Source organism: Anoplophora glabripennis, unplaced genomic scaffold (genome assembly GCF_000390285.2).
Source record: "Anoplophora glabripennis isolate ALB-LARVAE unplaced genomic scaffold, Agla_2.0 scaffold274, whole genome shotgun sequence".
Classification (NCBI taxonomy): Eukaryota; Metazoa; Arthropoda; class Insecta; order Coleoptera; family Cerambycidae; genus Anoplophora; species Anoplophora glabripennis.
This window is the reverse complement of record NW_019416630.1, coordinates 662,344-673,852: the sequence shown is the minus strand read 5'-3', so window position 1 is coordinate 673,852 and position 11,509 is coordinate 662,344. Positions and strand designations below refer to the sequence as shown.

At 34.3% G+C, this 11,509-nt stretch overlaps 1 protein-coding gene across 1 annotated transcript; it reads left to right on the top strand.

Moving 5' to 3' along the window:
* Positions 1-1,924: 1,924 nt before the first annotated feature.
* LOC108908809 (probable ATP-dependent RNA helicase Dbp73D) lies at positions 1,925-11,201 on the top strand. Its single transcript, XM_018712950.2, has 7 exons — positions 1,925-2,041; positions 2,097-2,466; positions 2,524-2,983; positions 3,039-3,230; positions 7,139-7,616; positions 10,515-10,734; positions 10,795-11,201. The coding sequence occupies exons 1-7, from the start codon at positions 2,019-2,021 to the stop codon at positions 10,990-10,992; spliced, it is 1,941 nt and encodes a 646-aa protein (XP_018568466.1). The 5' UTR covers positions 1,925-2,018; the 3' UTR covers positions 10,993-11,201.
* The last annotated feature ends 308 nt before the right edge of the window (positions 11,202-11,509 follow it).

Here is an 11,509-nt window from a genome sequence, read left to right as displayed (position 1 = left end):
AGACAATAAGACAAAACGCGGAGAAACGATTTGACGTAGCCGCTAGACATGACAATATCTTTGCAAGCCGTTGACTACGTACCCTACGTGACCGACAATCACAAAAGATCTAGACACCAACTTTTTGACCCTGGCTGACCACCCCAACGACATCCCCCCTTTGCCCGTTAATCTTTTCTGTTCCAGAGACCGCCAGGATCAAATAACGAAGACAACGACACACACACACACGCACACACACACACACGCACACACACACACACACACACACACACACACACACACACACACACACACACACACACACACACACACACACACACACACACACACACACACACACACACACACACACACACACACACACACACACACACACACACACACACACACACACACACACACACACACACACACACACACACACACACACACACACACACACACACACACACACACACACACACACACACACACACACACACACACACACACACACACACACACACACACACACACACACACACACACACACACACACACACACACACACACACACACACACACACACACACACACACACACACACACACACACACACACACACACACACACACACACACACACACACACACACACACACACACACACACACACACACACACACACACACACACACACACACACACACACACACACACACACACACACACACACACACACACACACACACACACACACACACACACACACACACACACACACACACACACACACACACACACACACACACACACACACACACACACACACACACACACACACACACACACACACACACACACACACACACACACACACACACACACACACACACACACACACACACACACACACACACACACACACACACACACACACACACACACACACACACACACACACACACACACACACACACACACACACACACACACACACACACACACACACACACACACACACACACACACACACACACACACACACACACACACACACACACACACACACACACACACACACACACACACACACACACACACACACACACACACACACACACACACACACACACACACACACACACACACACACACACACACACACACACACACACACACACACACACACACACACACACACACACACACACACACACACACACACACACACACACACACACACACACACACACACACACACACACACACACACACACACACACACACACACACACACACACACACACACACACACACACACACACACACACACACACACACACACACACACACACACACACACACACACACACACACACACACACACACACACACACACACACACACACACACACACACACACACACACACACACACACACACACACACACACACACACACACACACACACACACACACACACACACACACACACACACACACANTTAGTGATGGGCATAATCGACCAATTTTAATAATCGAGTTATCGGTAATCGAGTACTTCTAATAATCGAGTGATCACTCGAGATACGAGATATTGGTCGTTTTCATCCCAGCGGCGCACAAATATGTTTGAATTAGTCATATATTACTTATAAGCGTAGCTAAAAAAAAAAAAAAAAAGCTCACGCATTTCAAAACCTAACCACTTTTTCATTTTATTCTAAAAAAAGGTTACGCAATCAGTGACTATTTGCAGTATGCACTAACATTTTGGGGTGCAACCGTAGGGTAATAATCACTCGAGTGGTGGGAGTAAACATCTCGAGATATCTCGAGTGGTCTCAATAATCGAGTACCACTCGATTTTTCACTCGAAATCTCCCATCACTAGAATTAATGGAAACCGTGGTGGAAACAGAGATATATCTCTGGGTGGAAACTGTTAAAAATTAAAATACTAATCTTATTCATAACCTTGCTTTTTCACGTTTTTTATTTTCATTACTATTACTTTTATCCAGCGACTGAAAAATGGAGTTGTTTGTTGTTAATAGGTATTTTTTATTTTTCAACGTCTATCTAACATAGTAATATACCTTCTTTGTTTAGACATGCTGGAGATGATCAAAATGCCCCAGACATAGAGACTAGAGAAATTGAACAAAGTAAATTAGAAAAAGTCCTCAAACGAATTGAAAAGAATAAGAGAAATAGAAATAAGCAGAAGGAAAAAGAAAATAAAGTAAAATTAGCTAAGCAAAGAACTTTGGAATCACGCCAATTTAAAAGAGAATTGAAATCAAAGATAATACCCATCCCAGATAATACAGACGATGGATTTGTTGATAAGACTCTTCTTGAGATTGAAGAATTGAACGAAGTAACTAATAAATTTAAACAAAACAAAAAGGCAAAATTGGGACCTGATTTAGAAGGTTTTACTGTTTTGGGAGTAGAAAATTTTGCAAAAAAGAGAAAAGTAAGTGTTAATAATACATATCTATTTAGTTATTTGTTTAAAATTTATGCATTGTAGGTTAAAAGGGTTTTACCAAAATGGCTGACAAATCCAACAGTGATATCCTCAAATCTACAAGACCTTCATACAAAAGTATCTGAAGTAAAGTTATTAGATAAATCAATTCGTAAACTTTTAAAGGCGAATAGTATCAAATATCTCTTTCCTGTACAAGTTGAAGTGATTCCATATTTATTACAAGTAAATAAACACTCAGATGTAATATTCCCTCGTGATATATGTGTTTCAGCACCAACAGGAAGTGGTAAAACTTTGGCTTACGTATTACCTGTTATCCAAGCTCTGAAACGATACACTGTAAAGAAAATTAGGGCACTTGTTATATTACCAACACAAGACTTAGCCAGTCAGGTTTTTAAAGCTTTTAGAAGTTATTCACAAAATACAAATATTGATGTGACTTTGGTAACTGGCAAAAATCCTTTTCATGTAGAACAGAACCAACTTGTGACAGAAAGTAATTTTTTTTATAATTATCTGAAATTGTAAATATTTAGTTTATTTCTTTTTAGATACAGCATTTGGACTTCTAAGTAAAGTTGACATTTTATTATGTACAGCAGGGAGACTTGTAGATCACATTAAATTAACTAAAGGTTTCACTTTACATGATTTAGAATTTTTAATCATCGATGAGGCAGATAGGGTTTTGGAAAATGTACAAAATGACTGGTTGTATCACCTAGAGAAGCATATCGATGAAGGTGAGCTAATTTTGTTTTTTTTTTTTTTTTTAAGTAGAACTACAAAAATAATTTATAATCATATGTTTTGTCTAAACCATCGTCTATTATCCCTATGAAAGTACATTACTAGAACTACAGTAGGTACATAAAGTTCATATAGCAGATTAAGTCTCTTCCATTTTTCTGTTAAATAGAGATTTTACATTGCGATTTGAGGTTTAATTAATTTGATAATACTTGAGGTGTTTACAGTTTAATCGATTTATATTAAAATATAAGAAGATATTAGCTAATAACATAAATACATTGTTTGTCACAAATTTGTCTATAAGTACATAGGTATTTATCATCAAAAGAGTCAAAAAAATGTCTAAAAGAGTATATAAATATCCTCAAATCTTGCTAAAATGATTCGATACCATTATTGCAACTGTCCTTTATAAAGTTACTGTAATGAGGACTATCCATTTATAGTTATTTTAACCACAAGTATTCAGAAATCCATAGAAGTAAAAATAATGGCACATTGCTGTGTTCTTATACCTACAGATTCCGTGTGTATACAGGATGCTTTACATAAAAGCACCATAAATTCACTAGCAGCTTCACGAAAAAAAAATAATGATTTTTTCTTATGGACCATGGGTCTCTTTTGTTTTTGAGACACAGGGCATCAAGAATCAAAATTTCTTGACAATCGTGTACTTGGTTCTTGAGTTCTTTTAAGAATCAAATGATTGTCAGAGAACTAAGAATCGAGAACTGAGTGTTGAACATTTAAATTAGTATTGTATCAAGTTCTATATATAATTAAATATGTTTTATTTTAACTATACTTTCTAAAAATTTTTATTATTTCAATCTGTTCCTTATTTCTAGTGTAAATAATATTTAAAATCATCATATGTGTAATTAAAATATTTGAAATCCCTTCTATTTTCAATGTATTGGTCAGTTCAAGTAGATAGCACTGCATTCTGGAGAACCGTCAGAATTGTTACAACTGTTACCAATAATAACATAAGAAATAGCACTTTTGTTTTTAAATTTTCATTATGAAGCCTGCTACTAAGAAATCCATTGTTTGAGATTATTTTATGTTCACTAGTGCAAGAAAAAAATGTGGTGATTTGAACGTGTTGTAAAAGAAATTTAAAATCTTACAGAAATACTACAAACCTTATAAAGCATCTGGTATGCATCTCATACAGTTTTTTGATCAAAATCGTATTGATAACGGATATATGGGCAACGAATGCCCTAAAGAAAATTCTGTAAAAAGAGTCAATACAAGAGGAATCCATTCCTTCAAACGCCAGCGACAGTTAACATTATTCGGTGTGCAATCCGATGAATTATCGGCGCAAGAAAAAAACAAGTTGATGACAAGTTAACTAAATTGATAGCGTTTGATTATCAGCCATTGTCTTTGGTAGAAAAGAATGATTTCAAGAATATATGCATACAATAATACATACAAAAATATTGCTATAACAGATGATACGTGGACATCAGACTGTGCGCAGAGTTATATAACTGTAACTTCGCATTTTATTTATGACGACGCATTACACACCTACGTTTTAGCGACAAAAGAAATGCTAGGAACTCGTACTACCGAAAATATCAGAAATGTCTTAACAACAATTTTAAATGGATGGGGCATTTTTAATAAAGCAATTAATAATAAAAATAAAAGGGTTTTCAGAAAATATGTCACACAAATCATTTACTTAAAATATTCGTACCCTAACACAAAAAGCATTCATCCACACATGCAATATAATACGTTCTTCCCTAAATCAAAAATAAACTTCCGATGAAATTGGCTTGAGCCTGTCTATCAGAAAAATATACAGAGAAAGTTATGAAAAAATTTGAAAATATAATTATTATTAATTCTTATTAATGGAGCAAACATTAAAAAAGCCATTAATGAATACCTGAAAAAACATCATCATCCCTGTCGTGTTGCTCACCTACTTGATCTCAGTGTAGTCGAGGAAATAAAGCACTAAAAACGGCCTTACCTCTGAAATCTATGCAGTAAGATGGATTGTCATGCGGTTTTTTGCATTCGATTCGTTAGAGCGTCCAGAAAGTTTGTGACCCTATGTGATCAATGAAAAATGAAAATTGCATCGGTGCATAAGAAAAATGCATTTTTAAAATTGCACTTGAAGAGTTAAAATATAAAAAATTTACAACTCGGAAAATATTGACGGAAATGAGTTCAATTTTACTACTCGGGGGTTTTTGGGGTCGCTGAACACGAATATCACGACGGCAACGGTCTCCGAGGTACCTAGTGCCCAGGGTGGCCGGTTTCCACGTCGTCTCCTGGAGTTTTGTGGAAATTCGTTATAAACTTAGCCGAAACTCGTTACCTCGGGGTTTTTGGGGTCGATCAACACGAATATCACGACGGTAACGGTCCTCGAGGTACCTAGTACCCAGGATGGCTGGTTTCTGTGACAACTATTTCATTCTTAATTATTTTTTATTATAAAAATACATTTATTCATTACAAAAAATACCCCGAGGTAACGAGTTTCGGGTAAGTTTATAACGAATTTCCACAAAACTCCAGGAGACGACGTTGAAACCGGCCACCCTAGGGCACTAGGTACCTCGGAGACCGTTGCCGTCGTGATATTTGTGTTAAGCGACCTCAAAAACCCCGAAGTAACGAGTTTCGGCTAAATTTATAACGAATTTCCACAAAACTCCAGGAGATATCGTGGAAACCAGCCACCCTGGGCAAAAGGTACCTCGGAGACCGTTGCCGTCGTGATATTCGTGTTCAGCGACCCCAAAAACCCCCCGAGTAGCAAAATTGATCTCATTTCCGTCAATATTTTCCGAGTTATAAATTTTTCATATTTTAACTCTTCGAGATGCAATTTTGAAAATGCATTTTTCTTATGCACCGATGCAATTTTCATTTCTCATTGATCACATGGACGCTCTAACGAATCGAAAGCAAAAAACCACATCACGATCCATCTTAATGCACAGATTTCAGAGGTTCAGTGCTTTATTTCCTCGACTAGTGTGACGGAAGCTATTAAGGCAAATACCATTCTATCAGATATTTAAAAAAAATGCAGGACCTTAGTAGGTCACTTCAAACATAGTGCGCTGCCTACATAGAAATTACAAACATCCAGATTGAAATGGGGTTTCTGATATTAAAGGTAAAACAAGATGTCGTTATGAGGTGGAATTCATGTTTGGTTATGATTGAACGACTTCTGAAAATAAAGGGTGTTCTGTCAACGAATCTTCCAAAGGCTTCTGAATTTCTCAATGATATCGAGTGGGTCTTTGACGTTCTATATCTCAAAAACAAAAAATGATAAGTTTATGGCCCACGAGAAAAAATATTCCTATTTTACGATGTTCTATCAGCCGTAATTTATGGTAATTCTTTTCAAAACACCCTGTATGATATTGACAAAATCTAAATGTACATTTTGCCATCACAGTATTTTGACATAGCAAAGCAAATAATATGTGGTATGGTTATATATTTTTTTTTGAGGTGTGTAAACACTTTTTGTGTATTAATACTAATAAATATCTATATCTATCTATCATTATCCTTAAAAAAACATGGAATTTTTATAATATTTAATAAACAACATTAAGATGTATGTCAATATTTACAATCAATACTAATTTCAGTCAGTTAATAAATAATGAAATTGACAAGATTTTTATTACATTGTACCTTGTAATTTAATAATCAATTCAAACCTCTATCCCTCTTCATTATGCAACATAATCGCAACACATGTTATTGTTATTTCAAAATCTTTAAGCTTTCAAATTATGAAGTATTGTGCTACCCCATATCACAGTTTTATGTACATACTAGTTGTTAGTTGCTGAAATAATTATTGTACAAAAACATATTTTTTTAGAGCCAGATTTGCAAATGGGAAAGATCCTCAATCTCTTTACCCTACAGAAAAAGAGACCACCACAGAAGCTATTATTCTCTGCTACTTTAACCCAAGATCCAGAAAAACTACAAAAATTGTCCTTGTTTCAGCCCAAGTTGTTTACTTCAATTATTGAGGACTCTAAGGAGGCAACTGAATTAGAAAAGACCAATGTAGAAACATTTGTAGGCAAATACACTACACCAAAAGAATTAGCAGAGAAATATGTGCTGACATCGTTGGATCTAAAACCATTGTTGTTGTATAAGTTGATAATGATGGAGAAGCTGACTAAATGTGTCATTTTTACCCACTCCGTCGAAAGTGCACATAGATTATCAATTTTACTTAGTTCTCTGTTTAAGAATGAGTTGAAAGTGGAAGAGATTTCTTCGAAATTGCAGGGGAAGAATAGGACAACTCTAATTGAAAAATTCTCTAATGGAGAAATTGATTTGTAAGTTAATGCTTTAGAAGATATAATAATTAACTGTGGCAGCTGGCAGAACTAAAGTGGTCATATTTTAATAGTGAAACCTTTTTCTGGGAACGACTTTTAGACCCACAGAAAACTTTCACAATGAAAAATTCCAAATGAAATTTACAAAATAATCATAATCAAGTGATACATACAGATGTTTTTTACTTTTCACAAAATATTCATTTTTCTTGAAGTTATAGTAATGAATTTTGGAAAATGGAATGTTAATTAAAATTTAAATGAAAATAACTGTTGAAAAGTTTGTGAAAAATCAAAAAGCACTTAATTATGTGCCTACTAGATTAAAAAATATGTATTTTGTACAGATAGTACTTATAATGAATTTTGGAAAATGGAATGTTAATTAAAATTTAAATGAAAATAACTTGAAAAGTTTGTGAAAAATCAAAAAGCACTTAATTATGTGCCTACTACATTAAAAAATATGTATTTTGTACAAATGTGTACCACTCTTCAAGTTTTCAGAGTAGGCAATCCCATTTTTAATTTTTCAAATTTCATCCGATTACTTTCATTACTACTGCCACTAATAATTGGTTTCTAATTATACCGCACACAAAATTTATTTATTTTTTTTTTTCATATACTTTTTAACAGAATATGATACCCCTTACATTTTGACCCATTGTATACGATGGAGCCATCACGTCAGAATTTTTCTCAAACCTCAAAAAATTGCTCAAAATCAGTGGAAATCTCGATTTTTTGTTAAAATAGTTAATATTTTAAAATTGAAGTATACAAAATAAAAACTGTTTTCTGCACTTTTTTTTGTAAAATGCCTTCTTGAGGAGTTGCAGCCATTTTAAATCAATTTTGAATATTAAAATGCCTATAACTCTTTAAGAACACATTTTAGAGAAAAAAGTGCAACAATAAAAGTTTTTATTTTGACTCAATTAACACGTAAGTCCTTTGGGAGATTGTCCTTGGCTCTTACAGTGGTCAATTCTACTTGGGGCGTCTTTGGACGGCTTCGTGATCTCGGTTGGAAAGATGAGTGATGTCCCTCCTATATAGGGTTGCCAGATGTGCTTGAAAAAAAAAAAACGGACAGCATTCCAAAAAAAAACAAATTAAATAAATAATTCTTTTATTCCACAATGAAAAACAAACAAACAAAACAATATTTATACCTAAGTAAAAAAAATGTCAATAACGTTAAAATCTTTTTCATTTAATTTAATATTTTTTGCATTAGATGCCGCTGCTTTTAACAACTCTCTATTACCTGATATGTTATTTTTGAATCCAGTGCAAGTGCTATTTATGTTAAAGAAAACGCAAAGCTCACATTTTACAATTTGCAGTAAGCTTTTGTATCATCTTCGTTATACTTATTTATCCACGAAAATTGCGTTTCCCAGTCTATATTATAATGACACATTCTTCGAATTTTTTTAGGCGCACTTGCTTTGCTAGTAGAGGCGTTTTCCATTTTTATTAATAAAGTTCTTAACTTCTTAACGTTCAAAACAATAATAAAATTAAACCAAATAAAATATTCAAATATACCGCGTGGCTAACAAGTGTACACTGTAAACTATAACACTTGCATATAGGTAGCGGATTTTGAAATGAGCTATGAGTCATACCAACGCAGTACACAAGTTTACGGAACTATCAAGCGAGGCGGACTTTTTCAGTTTTCACTCTACATAGGGATGGGCAAAAATAACCGTTTAAATGAATAACCGATTATTGTGTCGGTTAACCGGTCAAAAACCGGTTATTTCCCGACTTCGGTTTAACCTGATAACTGATTATTTATGTCAAAAACCGCATGCCGGTCATTTTACCGAGACCGAGTGAAAATTTTATTTCTAGCTCACTGTACGATTAAAGTATATTCTGCTCTATCCCTAAACTTGACAGTAGATCAGACCACAGCATAAATAAAATAAATAAATATTTATTTTGCTGTGATCAGACTTAAACCATCGTCGGCCGGACATTCTATTTAGTGGTCTGTGGGTCAGACTACGCTAATTAGGCTTCCTTGACCGGACAAAACATATTGGTCATTATGAAGTGTCAAAATAACAATAAATTTCAGCTGTCAAATTAATGTTTTATTTCTCCACGATATGAAAACCTAACCATTTGATAAAGTTTTAAAAAATAAAAATAAGCACTGCTTGGTGTTTGAATAAAAGTAAAAAAATATAATTTTTTAAATCAGATGCGTGACTAGGTACACAGTTTTTTAATACAGAGATAAATTAGAGCACTCACAAAAATTTAAAAGGGCTGGTTATTTCAATAACCGGTTTTTAGGTAGAGGTTAACCGATACAGGTTTAACCGACTAAAAAAAATAACCGCTTAACCGATAACTGATTATTTTTCAATAACCGCCTATCCCTACTCTGCGATCTATGAATCCAGTGCATTGTTGCCCGTTAGATTTGCGCAACAAGTTCAAAGGCAAAATAAATTCGTTTTCCGCGCGCTGTTGCCGCTGTTACCGTTTTTAGGCAAACATTTTTTCCCAAATTGCAGGATATTTTTTATGAATTCAACAAAAAACTGGACATTTGCTTGTCCGGTTTACCAAACTTTTTTCAACCGGACAGGCATCAAAAAAACCGAACTGTCCGGTCGAAAACAGGACATCTGGCAACCCTACTCCTATAACATGTGTTTCTTAATGATCCTTATGATTTGTATTAATATTACACCACACTTTACATCAGCATAAAAAACAAATCAGTACACTTAACTCTGGAATATTTTTTTACACATCCTGTATACAAGCATTTTTTTAACTTAAATTAACATAAACATAGCACATTCGCTTGTCATTTGTGTTTAATATCTTAGAATAGTTAAGATAACATTTATCCTATTTTAGGTTGGTTTGTACAGATACTCTTGCTAGAGGCATTGATCTTCCTCATGTACAGTGTGTCATTTCCTACTCGGCTCCGAAACATCTCAAAACATATATTCACAGAGCAGGAAGAACAGCACGGGCAGGGGAAGAAGGGTTAGCTGTGACTTTGCTGCATAAATCACAACTTACAAAATTTAAGGTGATGCTTCAACAAGCTGGAAAGACAAACATTCAAGAGGTAGGTTTGAAAGAAACCATTAATAGTTGTAAAGGCAAATTATAATTAGTTCTTTTTTAGTTGATTATATCTGAGGAAGATTTGGAACCCTTGGGAGAACAGTATAAGCAATCCTTGCAGGAGCTCAAGAAAACTGTGGAAATAGAAGAGAGATTGCATCTAAAAAAAGTTATTTCAGCAAAGGGAAAGAGAGGCTTCAAAAGAAAACGTAAAGAGTCCATTGGTAGTGTTATTAGCAATGTTAGTGAGGATATTTAAAGCAATTTTAAGAATTGTTGCACACTTTACATTCTACCCACCTTTATCTTTTTTACATTTCTATTTAGCAAAAAATTAAAGTTTTATGAAAATTTAAAAAAATATAAAAATTAATTTACCATATTTTTCTAAATAGACAGGTAAAAAAGATAAGGGGGTAGAATGTTCTGTGAATGACACTGTACAAAAAATTTTATTTTTTATTTAAATAAAAGAAATATAAGTTTATTGTCTTCATTTCTATTTTCCTGAATGATGTATGCATTGTATGCTATAAAAGTGTTAAATTCGTGTGATGAAATTTGTTTCCTGCACATCCATTTCCTCCTCAAAGTACTGTAGCGTCAGTGGAAAGAACTTTGCTGAGATCTACAATGGTACAGGATCAGTTAATGGGCCTAGCTTTGCTACACGCACATCACAATATTCAGCTTATTATGGATGAGATTATTTGTGAACATAAACACGCATTGACTAGAATTTGTTCTTTGGACCAAAGATGAAAATTAACTAATGA

Coding starts and splice junctions, on each gene's coding strand:
- LOC108908809 (XM_018712950.2), top strand. CDS start 2,019: ATGGAGTTGTTTGTTGTTAATAG. Junction 2,042..2,096: donor GAGTTGTTTGTTGTTAATAG/GTATTTTTTATT, acceptor TTCTTTGTTTAG/ACATGCTGGAGATGATCAAA. Junction 2,984..3,038: donor GAACCAACTTGTGACAGAAA/GTAATTTTTTTT, acceptor ATTTCTTTTTAG/ATACAGCATTTGGACTTCTA.